At 41.8% G+C, this 19362-nt stretch overlaps 1 protein-coding gene across 1 annotated transcript in view; it reads left to right on the top strand.

Annotated features, from left to right (window-relative positions):
- TRABD2B (TraB domain containing 2B) overlaps positions 1-19362 on the top strand; it is a 260371-nt gene that overhangs the window by 224242 nt on the left and 16767 nt on the right. Inside the window, exon 6 of the mRNA XM_071436682.1 lies at positions 16319-16588. Coding sequence (XP_071292783.1) covers positions 16319-16588 — 270 coding nt within the window. The remainder of the gene's footprint in view (positions 1-16318; positions 16589-19362) is intronic.

Raw genomic sequence — 19362 nt, 5'->3', positions numbered from 1 at the left:
TTTTGCTGGCTGTCATCCTTGTCCCCAGATACAGCCATTGGAAAATTAGTGACTGAATCAATATCTCATTGCTTTGCCCTGAGATAAGAAAGGCAAGTTTGTTTTGGTTGTTGGGGGTTTTTTGTTTGGTTTTTTGTTTTGTTTTTTGTGTGGAGTTCTGCCAACTGGCTGTCCCTGCTCCTCTCTGTCTTCAGAAAACAGAGCTGCATGCTTGGAGTGGGAAGGAGGAGGAGATGGGAGAAAGTCTCCCCTTAGATAGATTCCAGTGGCTTGAGCAGATAAAGGGCCACAGCTGCTTCACATTTAACTGGAAACAGCCAAAAAATGCAAGATCAATCCAGGAAGCACCTGTGTCCATGATGACTCTATTGTTGCTGGGTTCTCAGAATCAGCTCTGACCTTCTGCCATGTGCCAAGCCTGGACGTGCTGCACCCCATCCTCTTGGCCAGAAGAACATGCAGCAGTGCTCATTTTTATCAGGCTGCTCTCTCCGAGGATGGGATCAGTGCTTCTTTCAGAATTAGAGAATTCAGGACAAATCAAAGAATTCAGCACAAGTTTTTATGACTGCTTATCTAGAGTTTGAGAGTTTACTGTAAACTCTCAGAGTTCTGCTGGAGAAATTAATTACCCTCGCTCCTTCTGTTTGCACTTCCTGTCCCAGTTGAAGCAATGTGTCTTTGCTGTTGTAACTTACTCCTGTCCTTCTGTCTGAAGCAAAGGGCTTCCTCCCTCTCTTCTCAATGGCATCCTATAGGTGTGACCCTGGCTCTGCTACTCACCATTATCTCAGGGTGAAAGTCTCTGCTCCCCAGGGAATGCTCACTCCTTCCCCATGGGCTGAAAGCACACTCCATCCACACAGTGATGCAGCCATTTCACTCCATCAGGATCCCTAAACCTCTCAAGGTGATGGGCAGAATTGGGAAAAATGTTTGACATAACATTTCCCACAGTGCCAGTTTGGTAAACCCAGTTTAGGAGATCCCAGAAAATTACAGATGCCTTCAGAACTCTCAGGAATCTCCCAGTACTTGCCAAGTTCCTTGGGATGCCTACACAACTTCAGCTTTCTGGTGCCTGCTAGTCAGGGTTGCTCCACTCTGCATAACTGTTAATTTTTGGGATGTGTTAGGGAAAATGTTAAAGTTGTTGTGAAATAAGTAGAGTTCATTTAGAAAATACACAAGTGGGAAAAAATATTACAAGAGCTGTGACACTTTAATTGGAAAAAACCTAATTAATTGAGGAAAAAAGAACTGAGAAAGGTAGACTCTGGATCCCATCTCTTCTGATACAGGGGAAAATGTACCCCTTTTTGTGTGAGTGGAATAATTGGGATGTGGCAGTTCTTCTTAAACCTCTTGTAAACCTTTGAATCTTTCACTTGATCTGAGCCTCAGGATCATACTCCCATCACTAGATCACTTCCCTGAGAAGAAAAGTGAATCCATTATTTAGGGGGGTTCTCTGACAGCATAATTTACAGTAAGAGGTGCATAGGGATTAAATGGGGTTCATCTGCATGCATTGGTGAATTTATTGACTCATCTAACATTGGAGAATATGACTACTCAATGCTTAAAATACTTAGCCATGAAAATATGCGCATTACATTTTCATGTTCCTGTGTGCCTTTAAAATATCCCCCTTTGCAATTTAATTGTCACTGTGTCTACCTTGCAGCCACAAAGCCTGAGCCAGCCAAAGTAAATCCTAGGGGAAAAAACATGGAAGGAGATCTCCAAAACATGGTAGAGAAGCAAAGTCAACTTACAAATTCTCAGCCATAGAAATTTAAATATCCTCTCACTTCCTGAGCTACACATTACTTAGGGACAGTGTATCTGCGTGTCCTTTAGGCCACCTTTAGACACTGATCACCTTCTGAGAGAATGGAATTTAGCAACTTGCTGCAAAAAAAAAATCTGGGAAAGAACAAGATAATTCATGGTGTTGGAGTAAGAATACAGAACAGAACTTCGCAGGAATTTCATGCTTGACTAGTTCTCCCAGTGGGACATTCACTTTGCTGTATAATCAGATTTTATCCTCAGTAAAATTTCTGGTTTCTTTTGAAAAAATTGTTTCATATTCCATACAATTCTGTTCCTTGGGAAGGGGGCCTCTGGGGAAACACAGGCTTGCTTCTTTTTGCTCCAGGGCAGCTTGCTCGCTGAGCTGTCCTGAAGCCAGTGCTAAGGTTTCTAGGGTTTTTTGCTGATCTGCAGCCTATCAGGTTTAGGAGATCTGTATCTCATACTCCATAAACTCTCTAATAGTAAACTTACAGAGCCTTGGAGACTTCAAAAGTTCAGAGCTAGTTCTTACCTTATTTCCTAGCCAAATTTCAGCGTTCTTGTTTCCACAGGAGAAGCTGATTTTTCATCCTCTTTCTGCTTCCAGCCAATTCTAACGCAGATCTTTTCACCTCAGGTCATGAGTATGAGATGAAAATTTTGGTTTATAGTTATTAGAGATAAAGCTGATCCAACTTGCACTGAAGTTGTTGGCTTCTATCAGTGCCAGTAGCTTTTAGAGGTCATTGTTAATATGAGATGGTTGCTGATCCTCTCCCATCTTCGGTTGTGAGGAGCCATGAGGGAGCTGGTGGAAAACTCAGAGTATGTTCACACAGTTGTGAGAATGCCTTCTATAGTCCAAGTAAAAAGACTGGCTTTTCCAGAGCAGTGCTCATGGGTGCCTTCAGACAACTGCCCAGCTTGCTTGCAGGAGGTGTCTGGCTGGTTTTAGGTGGCTAATGAAGCTTTAGATGGTTAGTCATTCTGTGAGATGTGTCACTAAGCTCATTTAAACCTTTGGAAAAGCTGCACCATCCCTTCCCCAGCGTTGTACTGAAACAGTGAGTTCGTGTGACTTTGTTTGTGTATTCAGCCTGCACTTGTCCTGTGGATTGATGGCCTCCACCCCGGGTGACATCAATCTGGGCTGAAGTGCAGCTGCACTTTGTAACAGCTCAAGGGGCACAAAGGTATCAAGTGGTATTGTGTGCTTGGAAAGATGTCGTTTATCTGAGGAAGTTTGTGGTCTGTTTGCTGTCACTCTGTCTTTGCAGTGCCGACTTCCCTTACCTTCACTATCACGTTGTCAGGCAAAGAGGCCTCACACATTAGGACAGAGAGCTTATCCACATTCAGAGCTGACTTCTTTCCTTCAGCAAGAGGTCTGTGGGCTGTGCTGCAATCGATAGAGCTGATTGATTCAGCATGAGTGCAATAATTTAGCTTTCAGGGAGCTCTTTACAATGCACAGCTTCCTAAAAAAGGAACAGAAATAAAGGAAGTCAATGACTTTTCTTACTGACACTTTCACCTAAGGTTCCTTCAATAACAGTTCCTTAAAAAAAAGCAATCAAAGATACAGTGTTCTACAGAGAATTTTGCTGAGAAGTAGGTGTTTCATCTTTCATGAGTGATCAGGTGCTCATAAGGACATTCTTTGGAGTTCAAATGGGGTTAGAAGCCCTCCAGAGCACTGTAATGTGACTGGTGGCATGACCAAATGACTCCCTGTGGGTGGATCTTTTTGTGGCAAGCTGTGAAATTTACTGAAACCTTTCTGAATTGCCCCCACAAGTAGAAAGTCACTCTAATGTACATATTCAGAGGGGGTGGTGTGTTTGATTTTGTGTCATTTCTTGCCCATTTTGATGCTAAATACTAATGCTAAATACTGATGCTAAACTCATGGTACCTCAGCCAAGCCAGGTGATTTCATGCTGGCCACAATCCAGCTTTGGCTCCTAAATGACTGTGTGGGTGTCCCTTTGGGAGAATATGGTGAAGAGTCAGGCTGAGATCCATGTATATCAGCCTCCTCCAAGTTAGGTGCTAGTAGAAGGAGCAGGAATGCCAAAAAGAATAAGTTCTTATAACAGTAAATTAAGGATGGTGAATTTATGAAGCACTTGTCACAGTAAATGCCTTAGAAGCCAGAATGCATTTTTGTGTCATGATCATTGAATCATTTTTATGAGAAGTCAAAGTAAATTCATATGCAATCTGTAAAGTTTGTAAAGAGTTTAATTCATCCAGGAAATCATGTGTTGGGAATACAGTACCCAGATCCAGATCAGATATACTTCAGAGAAGCATTTAGGTTTTAAAATCCTTCCTCAAGCTAAACTGATCTCCAGAGTCTTTGGAGTTTCACCTTTCTCTGGACCTCATGCTCCATGCAAGTGAACATCATGCCAATGTGTTTCCCATTTCCTGGGGATTAAACTGCTGTGTCTGATGACTCAGGACTTTCCAAGGAAGCAGCTCAGTCACTCATTCTGTCTGAAGTGGCCTCAGGTACCTCAGAGGACATGTTTTCTCTTCCACAGTGATTCATGATTTCAGAGCAGAAGATCAGCTCTCTCTCTTTTCTTCCCACAAAGTTAATTAATAAAAAAAATTTCTATTAGTGAGTGTTGAAAGATTTTGGTTTCCCACCCATACTCCCAAATGCTCTGCATTCCAGGAAGAATGAAAAATGGACCTGTGAACAGAAACAGGAGGGAGGAAAAATGGATCAGATGCTGTAGATGGATGTAGGTACAGTTGCTGTCAAGTGATGTGGTGGAAGAACTTCCAGAATAAAGACAGTTTCTTGCAGTTGTAATTGCTAAAAACACACCACTACAGTAATGCAGTTTTGGGATTCATAGGTGAAAATTTAGACAGTTTGGGTCACAGGGAGTGTCTGGCAGAAACTGAACTGTATGGGCCTCCCCACTGACCTCTTGCTTAGGTGGGCAGCTACATGTGATACAGTTGTTCTGCCTGTGAAAACTGGATCTTCTGCCACTCTCAGAGGCTCTTATTGGTCAGGAGAAGCACCTGGAGGATTCACCCCCTCATGGCCACTGTGGACCTGGCTATGCCCATCTGTCTGCCTCATGTAGCCCCACCATAGTACAGAATTTTTCAATTTGCACCCACCATGTTTGTAACTTTTGTCACTTCAGCAAGAAAACAATTGCTTGTCACTTCAGCAAGAAAACATTTGGTCCTACTGGGAGCCAGAGTTGACAGAAGGACTAAATTTGGGATATTTCCCATTCCTATTGCTTTATGGAACATCAGAGCAGTTCACAATTCCATAGTGCCCCTCTCTGTTGGTGGCAGCTTGCAGAGGAAAAGACCCAATTTGGTGCTCTCATTTGTGAGAAAGAGCACACTGAAGACTTTCTCCATTGATTTCCAGTCAGCTCAGGAATAGTAACATTTTCCTGCTAACCTGTAGCACTTCAGCAACAAAGTCATAGACAGGCTCCAAGTGCTTTAGTGCCCAGTGCCTGTCTGGCAATTAGATTTGCATCTGTTGTCATATGACCCCAGCTTCACATTTCCAAATTACTCTTGCAAAATTAAAGGCAGTCCCAGAAATTCCTCTGTCGGGACAGCACATCCCTGTTTATGTTTGAAGGGCCGATACCAATCTGGAGTCCCCAGTGATCAAAGTGCACGTTCAGAGATGAGCCTCGTGTTGTGTTTGAAGTCAGCACTTGGAAATGAGGATGAAGCAGGAATAAATCAGGATGAAGGATGTGGGGCATTACCTACTTTACATGAAATCCCTGCTGGAAAGATGTGGCTAGTGTTCCAAAGTTTTCCTTGGAGAGTGCTTGGAAGTTGCACACCAGCCTATTTGTGGAAAGCTGAACAGTTTCCTATTGTCTGTGATGTGAAACGCTTCCCAGATAAACACTTTTCCCCTCCACTGAAGAAAAACGATAAAGCCTCGGCAGAGTTGCTGGTTTCTGTTGGCATTTAGCTCTTTTAAAGGCTATGGTTCATATCCATGCCAGAGTCATTAGGGAGAGGTTCTATTATGGAGTGAAACTGGGATAATCTTCAAGGATGTAATAATGTTGTGCGCCCACATCTTTGTGTCTCTGGGTTCATTATGCCCATGGAATGTAAATCCCAATCCACAGTGGATAAACATGGATCTCAAATACTTTTGTGGTATTGTCTTCTCCTGATTTCTGAAAGGGAAAGAAAACATTGCTAGAAATAAACTCACTGGAGTTGTTTAGCCCAGAGAAGAGGAGGCTCAGGGGAGACCTTATCGCTTTCTACAGCTCCCTGAAAGGGTTTTACTGAGGTGAGAGTTGGTCTGTTATCCCAAATAACAAGCAGTAGGAGAACAAGAAAGGACCTCAAGTTGTGCCAGGGAGGTTTAGATTGGATATTAGGAAAAATTTCTTCACAGAAAGGGTTGCCATGCATTGGAACAGGGTACCAGGGAAGTGGTAGAGTCACCATCCCTAAAGGGATTTAAAGGGTGTGTACATGTGGCACTTGGGGACATGGTTTAGTGGTGAACATTGCTGTGCTGGGTTAATAGTTGGACTCAATGATCTCAAAGGTCTTTTCCAACCTAAACAATTTTGTGATTCTACAAAGAGACCAGTAAATCTCTGCTGCTGTAGTGGGTTTAGGTTGTAACATTGCCTGCATTTGTGGCCTTTTAAGTAATTTTAAGGAATTATTCCTGACACCCACACAGTCAAGGCATCATATTCCATCACAAGGAAGATCCAGAAGTCCCTCCATGAACTTTGGAGAGGAAAAGCTGATTTTTCAAATCAGCAATGCTAAGAACCAAGGCTGGATAACACCTTGGGATAATACTGGTGGTGGTTTGGTCCAGGTCCATGGGTGGCTCTCCCTCTGCTTCTCTTGTCCTGGGAGGTCTGAAGGACCTTGTTGAGTCCCTGCCTCTGACTCCAGTTTGGTGTTGCTGGGTGCCCCCTCCTTCCTCCATGATGCCTCCTAGGTGAAGACTCTTTCCCAGAAGCAGCATGTGGTTCCACTTGTTGACATGCAGTCAGGGAGTGCAGTAGATACAGATTCACTTTTTGCCATCATTTTATCAAAACAAACCTTGCTTTTGAGTTTGTGACAAAGGAATCATCTTTCTTCCCTAGAAGAATGGGGTTCCTTGCTAATGTTAAATGGTAATTTTGCACTTGTATCAAATTTGTATGTAGATTAAGTTTTAGGTGGGATTTGCGGCTTCCATTGACATTTAGCATGCGCTGAGGTTTTAAATCTCTGAGGCAATTTTAGAACATTCCCCTTAATGAGAAAGGACGTAGACTTGAAAGAAAGCAGAGGTAACAAGGGTTTCATTTGTTTGTTTCACAAACACAGCCATAAATTTAGGTCAATTTCTATATATTCAAGCATTCATACTGATTGCAGTCATTGTTGAATGGTCAGAAATTCACACTGATGTCAGAGAAAGGCATCAATTGAAATCCACAGACAACCAGAAGTGGTTTAAATGAGGTGATGTAGCTGAAGAGTGATTTTTTTTTCCTTCTTCTTCCACTACTGGGGTGCACTGTTCCACTTGCTTCCTTCTTTACCTTTCCTGCCTTTCCAAGAAGCCTTGGTCAGTCTGTGATTAACAGACCTGTGAGGTCTAGGACCCCTATAGGTTCAACTGTGGTGTATAGAAAAAGGCTTTCCTCATAAAGCCTGACTCCATCATGCTTATTTTCACAAAAATAAGGGCATACACTTCTTTTTGGTATTTTGTGCTTTTTTGATCTGTGTGCTACTTGGGATAATTCAGTTCCAACTGGCTTTCAGATGAATTTTTACTAGAAAAGGAAGGCAACAGAGGGACAGAGTAGCCTCCCCTTCTGTTCAGAACTGACAGGCTTGTGGGGCAGCCCCAAGCACTCAGTCTCATTGTAGAGAGAGACAGATGAGTCGTCCTGTGGTTTTAATTAAAACATCTCACGTGGGCATCATTTCAACAGCATTGACTTTCCTGCAGTTTGAGCTGTATTACAGCACCACCTCATGAGAAGTCCTAGTTTGGTCACTCTCAGTGTTCAGCTCTGTGCAGTGATAAGAAGCTAATGTGACTGCTGGAACCTGTGCCAGATGCCAGGCATAGTTCTGGTGAGTCTCTGACGTCTGTTACACTTGCTATATTACATGTTTTTCCATAGCTAGGCAATGCTACAAGTACTCAGCTGTGATACCCCCTCGGACAACTGGCACTTAGAGAAAGCATTTCAGGGCAAACAAACAAACAGATCTGCACATATAATGGAGGTAGGTGAGCCCCTAGAGCTCCTGTGCAGTGAGGCCTCCAGCAGAGTTAGGGAGGGAGCCTGCAGGGGCTGTCACCTTTGTACTGTTTGTCATTGTCTCACACCCTTTGCCTGTCAGCTTGCTGAGATGGAGCTCTTTAATGACTGAGTAATTTAATTCTGGGATTCTTAAGTGTACCAATAAAAATCATGATCATGCATAATTTGATTCTGGGATTCTTAAGTGCACCAATAAAAATAATAATCATAGACATTTCAGTGAAGGAGAGATATTTTCTGGGGTCAGTGAAAGTTTTCCTGTTTTAAGGAAGGAAGACCTGGAGCCTGTTCTTTGTAATTAGACAGTGAGATTTACCTAAGTTGATTAAAAATCAGTCTCTCCTAGGGCCTCAGAAGCCTTCTGGATATTCGAGGTCTGGTCTCATAAGTTTTAATTAGCAAACTCAAAAAAGAGGATATAAACCCTTCTTTTCTTCATTAGGTTTCAGCAGCAATGTACATGCTTTGTTAATGAAGAATTTTAGTGAAGGATGGCTTTGTCAAACAGAAATGAGCATTTGATACAAGCAGTTCCATCAGCATGACTTGATACAGAGAGGGAACCCTCTGTGACGTGAGGCTAATACATAGAGAGACTTTATGTGAAGTCCATTAGCATTAGAGTTGACAGAACAGCATTAGACATTAAAGCAAGTGAGGTTTGGAGGGAGAACTCTTCTGCCTTCGTCACATTTTGAGGGCTTTGTCCATTACTGTGCAGTGAAAATGCCTGCAGACAGGCTGAAGTGTGGCCTGAATAGGGATTCTGACAACTGTCCTGTTCTTTTCTTGGAAACACTCAGGCACTGTGATATGGGCAAGGCCAATGGGCTCTAACAACATTTTGGAGAAAGTCAGAGTGTCTCTGTGTTCCTTTTTTTAGCTCAGCAGCCGTCAGTGGCTGAGCAGATCAGATGTTTTGCAGTGTTGGCTACAGAGAAGAAAAGTGGATTTAGTGTCACAGAAATGTGGAGTCTCTTGCAGATGTGGTCTTCTCATGGCTCTTTGGTTCCACACTTATGCCTGCTGCTGGATTTGAGTGGTCTGTGTCTCTCTCCTTCTGGTGATAGCAGCTACTTAGGAGCCCACGTTATCTGTGTCTTGCAATTGTAAGAGCCTTGGCTGAGCAAGGTACTTCAGGAACACAAGTTGCTGTGCTTGCACAGATCTGTGATCCACCCAGTACCTCACTTCAGCCAGGACTCAACTTCAGAGCATCAGAGGGAAGTGCAGAAAACAGCACCAGGCAAACAGTGAATAATCTGCCCTTAGTTTCAGTCTGAACTCAGTGAAAATGCAGTAGTCCCTCAAGTTTAGCATTTGTTGCCCTGCTCAGCTGTGTCTCTGTAGAGTTTTTATATTTAAGATATGATAGAGAATATGGGCTTCTGCAGATACATGTTCTCTCTGGAGGATCCAGCAAAAAAGGGAAACTAATTCTCAGTGGAGACAATCTGGGAGCAGAACTCAATTTGGATTGTAAATGAGCAAGATATAAACAGTTGTATATTAGCTGTAATTCTACTGTGGAATCAAATCTAGCAGCCCATTTGGGTTTTTTTTTTTTTTGTCAGTCAGCTTCTTAAAATTCATTGCAAACTCAGCAGTCAAAATTTTGTTATAAGATGATAAAACATTTTAGTTAACTTCATGTAGCAAGCCTTTGGGTGCTGCATGGACATACAGAGTTGTAATTAGAATGTGAAGGCCTCTCTCTCCTCTGTAAGGGAGACTTCCATGTGTCCCAGGACAGCTGCATGTCTCTGTGCTCCCATGTTGAACTAGGATGCCTGAGCAGGAAAAAGCCCATCTGGACCTATGGGATAGGGATCCTATCCAAGGAGCTTTAAGTACCACTTCCATAGGACAGCAAGGCACCAGAAGTATCTATATTGTGAATATTTTGCTTAAGCTGAACTACCCAGGCAGAAATAGCTTAGCACTAAATTGGTTTGGTGGTAATAAGACTGTGGAGATTTAGGGAATAGAGCCTGAGGTGAAGCTTGTCTACCATGAGCAAAGAAGGTTCTTATTTGCTATTTATGTGGAAAATGGAAACAAGACTGGAGGTCAACCCATCCTTCCTCTGAGGGCACAGCCCATCCTCTGGGGCTGGAGCGTGCAGCTCTCAGAGTTTCCATGAAAGATTCATAAACAAAGGATTATTCAGTTCAAGAACTGAACCAAAAAATCAAGAAGGGAAAATAAGTTCAGAGCAATTTAAAATGGAACATTTTGAGGATGCTTTTGAAGGCAGGAATTGGGTTTTGTTGAGTTTTGTCATTTTTATATATTAGTTGGGTTTTTCTTTTTAATTGAGATCAATCTCTGAACAAAAAAGGGCACTTTGTAGCATGTAAGTCTTTGAAAACAGAAGACTAAAAAAAAATTAGAAGCTTTGTTCATAAAATGCTGAAATGAAACATTTTGAATTTTCAGAAAGAATTCACATGAAAATGTGGAAATGACATGTTACAAATGTTACAGCTGCCCTCTTTTTTTCAGCAAATTCAGCTTTTCAAGCGCAGAAAGTTTGCATTTCTTCTCCCATGCCTTAGACCAGCTCCACTTCTAATGAAATAGAATAGATAACAAAAGTTTTACTTATTCCTCTTAGTTTATAGTTTCTCAAAGTGGGAAGGAAAACGTTACGGTCCATGTGAATATCTTCACAAACTTTTCATTTCATTTATGCACAGATTTGTACATACATACGTGTGTATACTGAGGACTAAATGTGCTTTCAAACTAAGGTTACAGTTCTTGAGCAACAGTGATTCTTCCCAGAGAAATAGTCTGACATGGATTCAGAGCACATCCAAGTTGGGGGTGGACTATAATCTAATTTAACTACTTAACCTAATTTAAGTGCTCATGAGATGTAGTTGACTATGGTGCAAAAAAATGAAAAAACAACTTTGTTTCCAAATTCTGCTAAGACGTTTTAACTTTAGTGTACAGGCCTAAGGCAACTACATACGAAATAAAATAACCTCATTATAATTAAGCTGATCAGGTGAGTGAATAATCAGGGATTTCACAGGAGTAATCAGGGATTTCTCTTTTGCTGTCTCTTGAGCCTAATTCATCCTGAGTAATTTACAGCACTTAGCCTGAAGCAGCTCAGATAAAGTTTAAGCATGGAGAGAATCTAACTCTCTGATCTTTGCTTTGCAGTTACTCTCTTTTGCAGTAAAATATATTTATGCTTTTCATCTTGAAGGACATTATGTCCATGGTGTCACCTGGTTATGTGAGTGTGCTCTCAGTGCACAGTTCCCATCACTGGAAAGAGGCCCTATGAGCAGTGCCGGGGTGGGTTAGGATTTCTGCCTGCTTTTCTGCTCTTTTGTTTGCTTCTCTCCCAAGAGCTTTGAAAGTCTGAGCTTCATCCTAGTGTGGAAGAGGGGAAAAAAAGCAAAACCCTTCATGGGACAGGACATTGTGGTGTGGTGCCCATCTTGTGGGTGTGCATGACTCTCTCAGAGAGATGTGTAGGGAAAGCAGAGCCAGGAGCAGAGGTCTCTGTGGCCTGCGGCGAGGGGAGCGAGGGTGTGTGCAAGGGGCTGACGAATTCCTACCCTCACCAAGACACCCCAGCTGGAATGTATGAGAATTCATCCACAATAAAACACTTTTAACTCACTGTCTGGCCATCAGCCGGCTGCATCCCTGGAACAGTGGCATGAGGATGAAGCTGCTGCATCGCACATTCCTTGCTATCACCGCAGCTTCTCTCTTGATGAAACAAAATCTCTCCTTGTCTGACAGTTCTGAGAACTGAAGCAAGAAAACCTCAGTGATGTTGCTGTGCTTGGAAGCCCGTGCAAAGCATGGCAGTCTTCTGAGCAAAACTTTTCCATTGCTTGTGCTGCAAAGTCAGGATGCAAATAACAAATTGGCAGGCTGGGATTTCGGAAGTTTCTGCACATATCTGAGGGAACAGAGATGCTAACCGCAAGATTGCTGAAAAAAATGAGATTGATGATTTCGTTGTCTGGAAGATGTGTATCATCAGCAAAGGCATACAGCAAGGGCAAGTCCCTCCCTGGCCCTGTGGAAGCCCATGGGGAGGCTTGATGGGACTCAGTCCAAACGTTGCTGGCGTTACTCTGGCAGGTCAGGGGCAGAGGCATTACTGGGGTCTGCCCTGCCTGACCTGTGCAGTTTTAAGCCTGGGAATTATGAAAACAATATCTTGCACGACATCATGGTGTTAATGTCATTTTTCTGACCAGATCCACTCAATAGCCCCAAAAAATGCCAGTGATGAGTCAATTTTCAGTGGTCAGTGCCAGCACAGAGTGACACTGCAGACCACAAGGCAGAGAGAGGAATGCTGAGACAGCCTAATGGAGCATCCAGCTCAGTCCAAACAACTTACATGTTTTGTTTTGTTCTTTTAATTCTTGGAAAGAATTAGAAAAGGATGGCAAATTTCACCAGAAGTGAAAGAAAACCACAGAGGTCTTTGTCTGTGGATTAAGTGTTTTCAAGAACCAGCAAGAATAAATGTTTTCCTGCTTTCACTGCTTTCTGTACCTTAGGACCAAGCCACATAGGATATTTGTTGAGACTCCAACGTTTTCTTATTTGTACTTGGTTGTTTTGGAGTACTTGTTTTGCAGGACTGCACATCCCAGGGAAGGAAATTAAGGTCAGAGATGAGAAAAACCCACCTAAGGGCCTGAAATAATTTTCATTTTTCCAAGACCACCCTGTGTGGGAATGATACATTTAAAAATGGGTGGAACCTCTAAGCCTGGAATTGTATCAAGTTATTCATGAAAAATCTCTGAGATCTTTGTGTGGACCAAGATATTTGGGTGGTACTTTCTCACTCTTTCTTCAGAAAAGGCACTGTGGCCTCACAAACTGAGAACTAGCCTTGCTTTTTCCCTGACTTTAAAAATAACTATGTATCTTGAAAAGCTGTCTCAGCAGTAGTGAAGGAATGGAAAAAAAAGTCCATTATATCCCCATGGTTTCATACAGTGCAGCTGTGCTAACAGAGTGCACAGAGACTGAGACCAGGGGAAAGGCACGAAATAGTCCATGAAATGAGCAGTTGAATTTAACAGTAAAGCTTCATGAAATGCAGAGATCGATTGTCCAGGTATCCAATTGAAGATGGCAGGTTTTTTCCTTTATTTTTTAGGGGGAAAATCCAGAATACAAATAAATTTGAGCACTTTTTATTAATAATTTTTTTACTGAAATCAATAGGGAAGTTACTATCTTATAGGAAATCTTTCTTACATTAAATTAACATCTTCAAATATTCTTGCAGTATATTTGGATTAAATATCCCTATTCTGTTTTGATTTTCCTTCTGGCAGAATATCTGTAGGATGACAGTCCTATTTGAAAAGAACCAGGTTCATAATAAATTAATAATTAATAAATATTTTTATAATATTTATTTGTTGTTTATTTTTATTGTAATTATTATTTTTATGTATAATATAGTATATAATTATTGTAACTGAATGATTAAATCAGTTTAAAATTATCTTTCTTTTCTTTTAGAGGAGCAAACATGCATCATCATACAGCTTTCAAAAGTCTCTCTTAGGTCTTGGTGCAATTATTAGCAGTTACTAATAATTTAAAAAATATTTGTGCATGCGTAATGGAATGAATATCAACCAAATCTAATATGCAGTTGCCACAGTGGCTCTATTCCCCCTGACTCGACTCTAACATGCTGGTGGTTAGTTTATAACCCTCTTTAGGTTACAGCATTTTAACGTTTCTCCAGTGTTTATTTATTCTCTTCCCAAAGAATGTTCTGAAATATCAAGTTTACAACCTGTGGCTCATGTGATGGTAGTGGAAACAATTAAGCAAGAAACTTTCAAAGCCACCATTGGGATTTTGATGCCCAAAGTCATTAATTTTAATAAGGAGGGAGCTGCCAGTCGTCTTAAGTGGTTTGTAAAATCTCAACCCATAAAAACACCTCTCTACTGGTTCCAGTTTACGGGGAGCTCAGAGCAAGGTAAACACATGTAAGAAAATAGTAGGTGTTAAAAGGTGGAAAGTACGTGTTCAGATATCCCTAAGACCACTCAAGGAATCAAAGAGCAGCCCCAGCCTTGAGCTGGCACACAGGGGCTGCTCCTGCCTGCAGCGTCTCAGGGAGTTGCTGACTGATCAGAGCATGAGGCACAGAGAAGGAATTCAATGGAAACAGAAATCTTGGCTACAGCTCAGTTTCAGTGGCTTCCATTGGCCACCCATTGGTCTCTGCTGCCATCTCAGGACCCACAAGGTGTCTGTAGGTGCTTGGTCCAGGTCCTTCCTACCTGCCTAAACTCTCCTGTCCAAGTTCACCCTGTGTTATCCTCCAAGCTGCTAAATGGCTGCAATTGGATGTTGATACTTCACTGATCCACCATCATGGCTGGATAAAAATTAAGAACTCTCTGCTGTGGTCTGAGAGACCTCCCCCAGTGCAAACCTGTGAGTGCCTCTTCATTTACGTGAGTCAGGAGATGGCTTCGCTTCAGCCATGGTGCCATAGATGAGGAATTCTTAAAGGCTTTGAAAAGCACCAAGAACTCTCAAAGGAAACTGCAGCACTGGGGAACATTCACCCTCAACATGAAACATGAAAGGAAGTGTTAATGGGGAAAAAAATTTAGAACCGGCAGATCTATCTGTGGTATAAAATAGAGCATGGAGTGAGTATGGGTGAGTTTGGAAAGGACTCACTGGGAGTCTGAATGATTGGGAAAAGAAGAAAAAAAAGGGATTTTCTTGTGTGTTTTAATAATAAAACCAACCATGAAGAATTTTAGGATTAGTTCTAGAAAACTTTCTTTCTCTCCTCTATCCGTTGTATGATCTCTGAAGAACTCCATGAATGTTGGCTACAAGTGACAAGGTATTTGCCAGTGAGTGTCATAGTAACAATAATTAATTATCAGTAGGTATTGGGAAGACTTTCGGATGAAACACAATGCACTGGAAATAGAGGTGACCATCAAGACTGGTATTGTAACAGACTTCAAGAAAGTCAAAAAGAAAAAAAGCTTTCATTAGTAGTAGATGTGACTTTTTTGGAAGAGAACAAAATGTTCCATAAATGAAACATGTGGTTTCACTTGCGGCACATTTTGTACATTGTCACCAATGAAGTTTAGGATTTTTTATTACTTTTTCATTAAAATGTCTTACTGGTTTCACTCAGGAGGCAAAATTTTTCACGTGGCTTTAATTGTTTCTGTCATAAAAGTCATAGCATCCATGTAATAGAAATAGTTTTGCAGACCACAGCTTCATATTGCCTATTAATTCTCTCCTATTTTCTGTATGTACAACTCATTGGCCCATCCCAGGGACAGGAAAATTTCTTGCAATTAAGACTCAATATGAACTTCTACTGAAGTTAGGGGGGAAAAATAACTTTATGTCAGTCCTGGTTTATTAGTTTTTTGTTTCAGCTATCTTAGCTCACAATAAGTTCACATGGCTGCATACCAAAGGAGAGAGTTTATATTGACTTTCTTCTAAAATCGGTGAAACTCTAGAAGATGAAAATAAAAGGTCTTTTTCTGCATCATTCCAGTCATGTACAAGAGGTGGTAATACTTCAGACAGGGTTGAAGAGCTCTGGCAGGATTGTTTCAAGGAGGCTTTGGATAGGTCATTTACCCCTTTTTTCTTCATTACCTGCTGGAGTTCAGGTCTCACCTATCCCATCCCAGCTACCAAGCTTCCATGCTTCTATCATCAGCCTAGGCTTCCTTCTCCCCAGTCCTGACTGGATGAGGAGATATAATTCTTGTTGCAGTTAAAACAATGACATGTTTTCTACAGATGACATCCAAAGTTGGGGGGGGGGGGGGGGAACAAAGAAGAAGAGATAATGAGATAATTTATTAATTTAAAATCAGCTTCTCCTCAGGTATCTGTTTTCCTATAAGAGGCAGACTCTAAGGCCTCTAAGAAGTCATTAAAATGACAGAAAATAGCAATAGAGTGTCTCTTGCCTTTTCCCCATTTTTCAGTTAAGTGTTTACTTGAAAGCTTCCTATGAAATGCCAGTGCTGTCTTTACCTGCCCCAGAGCAAAGCCTTGTGCACCTTCTCAGCAGTCAGGGGCACTCACCAAGCAGTGCAGTCTTCTGCTTTCACCTTTGTTTTGGCACCCTTCCTCCTTTACTCATATTTAAATGTTGTGTTTTGCAGTTCAAGGACGACAAAGACAAGCCCAGCCTTGGAGGGGCTCTCAGTGACAGCTCTGCCCCCTGTCCAGCTTTCTGAGCAGGTCCCACTGGCATCTCCTTCCCTGAAGCCACAGCAGATGGATGAAGAAGACAGCCTGTCTCCTCACCTCTTGCTGCCTGACAGCATCAGCCAGCTGGAGGAGTTTGGCAGGCAGAAGAAATGGCACAAGAAGCAGCACAAGCACCATCGCCAGAGGCAGTTCAATGACCTCTGGGTTCGGATAGAAGACAGGTGAGTCATGACTGCTCTGGTCCCTGTCCTCTTCCTGCTGGCTCCTAACTCAATGCTCTTTGCAGATCCCAGCTCTTGCTGATTAGACCATAGGGAGGGTCAGACAAAGGCTAACTGGGAGACACAGGGAGTGAGATGATGTTTTTGTAGCCTAATGAAGAGCTAGGAGGAAAATAGGCATGTTCATAGGCATGTTTGACCAAAAACTAAAGAGGACACAAAAACAAAGATTTGTCATATTGAAAAACAGGAAAAGAACAACAATAGAAAATACTCTGTGCTTGTCCTTTTTCTCCCAATAATTCTTTTCCTATCTGTACCAGCAGTTTTCATCACAAAGGCTTGCCCATTTTCCAACCATACAGAATATTCCTGAGAGTTCTTAAGATTCTGACAAATTTGACTTTCAACCTTCTTAACTGTGTTGTGGGGCTGAAATGTTTTAACATCTCAGACTGCACTGAAAATAGCAAACTGAAGCAAAATGAAGTACTTAACTAAATCCTCTATGTGAAGAGAATGGAGGTAGGCACTTCTCCATGGCTATTCCAATCTTGGTTTGAGGTTAAAAACTCCCATTCAATGTTTGAATAAGAGCCTTCATGTTTGACCAGGGCTTCTCAATGTGTGCTTTTAGGATTCCTGGGCAATTTATTCTCCCACCTCTAAAGCTCTTAGTGCCTTTATCCAGGCCAAATCATGGGCAGACAAACAGCCACAATGTTTATTGATCTTCTAACAAGTAAAAGGAACTAAGTAATATATTGGGAACTGGCTGCTCACCTACACATATAATAATTGTCTTTGAGCGTTACGTATTCCCATTTTCATAGCACCTAAATTCTTGAAAGTCTCTCAGAGATTTCTCCCTTTGCTAAGAAAAAAAGCTTCACATATTTGTGTTTTCAGATTTTTATTATTATTATTACTATTATTTTTATTCATTCTTTTTAATGGAGCAGTTACCTCATTTTTTGTAGTTTATTGTTTTCTCAGGGTGAATGATGTAAGGGTTGCTATTAAGGTGGTGCATATTAATCTTAATGTAATAAGGCTGTTTCTGAGGTCAGTGCCAGCCTTGTAAGAAGGATTCATGTATTTTCTTTTCAAAGTGTGTGTTCAGTGCTTGGATTCCCTCCACAGAGGATGTTTAAGCCTGAACTAGGTGGCATTTGGTTCACCATAGCTGATTGCCTCAAATACAAGGGACTTTTCTGTCCTTCTGCCTGGAGGCTGCTGACTTGTGGTGTCCCATGATGTCCCAGCATTTCACAAGGGTCTGTGGTCAAGTTCCTCATGTGTTGTACAAGTGAGATGTTTAAATAGGTCTGGTGGGAGCCTGGCACTTGGGCACAATCTTCCCACCCCTATCTATCTATCTATCCAGAAAGGATATTGGATATTGGCAGTGGAAACGTGCAGTTGGGAGCTTAAAGTGGTGCTTATGATTTTTGCGCCTTTTGCTGGTTTTATTAAATGTTCCTAGGAAAGGGATTTAAGAGGTAGTTCTGAAGGTTAGAGTTAAATTATTTGCTGTGTGCTCCTGTGAGATTTCACCTGAATCAAAGCCTTTTATCCCTCTATTTCCATTTCATAAGGGTGGAGATTGGGGTGAGGAAACACAAGTTTCCGCTCCCTCCACGCTGGTGATGAACCAGACACTGTGTGTTGCCTGCCTTGATGAAAGATCCCAGGGAGATATTAGTGGGAGATCACAGGCCTAGAAATGAGGAAAGGCTGGAAGAAGGGAAGCCTGCCTTTGTGCTTTCAGATGGTTTTAGTGCTTCTGCAGTTCTGGAGTAACTTCTGGTGTTTTCCTGGAAACAAAGCAAAAAAAAACACAAAAAAATACAAGTTCACTAAATCAGAGACTCACAACCAGCTCTGGTTTTCCCATAAATTGGATGGGGTCTCAACTTTCATAAACCAGCTGCTGCATATTGTGCTTTTGGCAGTTGGGTTTCATCAGCATTAATTGCAAGCTGGGCCCTGCACAAAGCAATAAACAGTGAGTTCTCTCCAACTGGTTCCTTTCTGATTGGCAAGAAAAGAGCACAAATGTGTGTCTGTGACCAGACCTTGTATGGTGATCATTTTTGGGAGGAAACAAGCAGGGTGGCTGATCATACAGGCAATAGAGTGTTACCTGTGCAGGAGAGAAATGTGGACTTCTTTGCATTACCTCAGTAATGTTTCAGCAGTGAGACTTAGCACTCATTTTTGAAGGCTAATTGGTGTACTAGGGAATTCTTGCTCTGGCCTGTCCCAAAAATCCATTGTGCAGTTGCCTGCACTTCAGTTGGAGTCCCCTATGTTCTGTATGGACTGAAGTCTCTGCATTTAGTATTAACTTGAGCTATGGCCCTGTATTTCCAAATGGCTGTTCTTCCAGTTCCCTAACTCACCAGTTGTCACCTGAAAACTTGAATTGTTCACCTTTGAGACAAAGTAGAGGGATTTAGGTCTTTGTTACAGCTTTTGGGGGAAAGCTGCATAAAGCTCATTGTTTCCATGCAAGGTCCCCAGGATTCAGCTGTTGGAGCTGCCTTTCAACCTGAAAAGTCAAAGAGAAATATGCAGGTGGAGGACAAATCCAGGCAAATTTAAACCAGGTTATTGATTCCTGTATGAACCTCATTGAACTGTGAAATGACTGTGGTTCATACAGCTCTTTTCCAAAGCTTTATTGACCATGGATTAGAGGACTTTATGAGCCATGAATTGCAGGGCTTTTATGGACTACGCATTTCTAGGCGATCTCATACACTTCCATG

The sequence above is a fragment of the Agelaius tricolor genome, unplaced genomic scaffold (assembly GCF_023055355.1).
Source record: "Agelaius tricolor isolate 1412-34295 unplaced genomic scaffold, bAgeTri1.0.p SCAF_11, whole genome shotgun sequence".
Classification (NCBI taxonomy): Eukaryota; Metazoa; Chordata; class Aves; order Passeriformes; family Icteridae; genus Agelaius; species Agelaius tricolor.
This window is presented reverse-complemented; position numbering and strand designations above follow the sequence as displayed.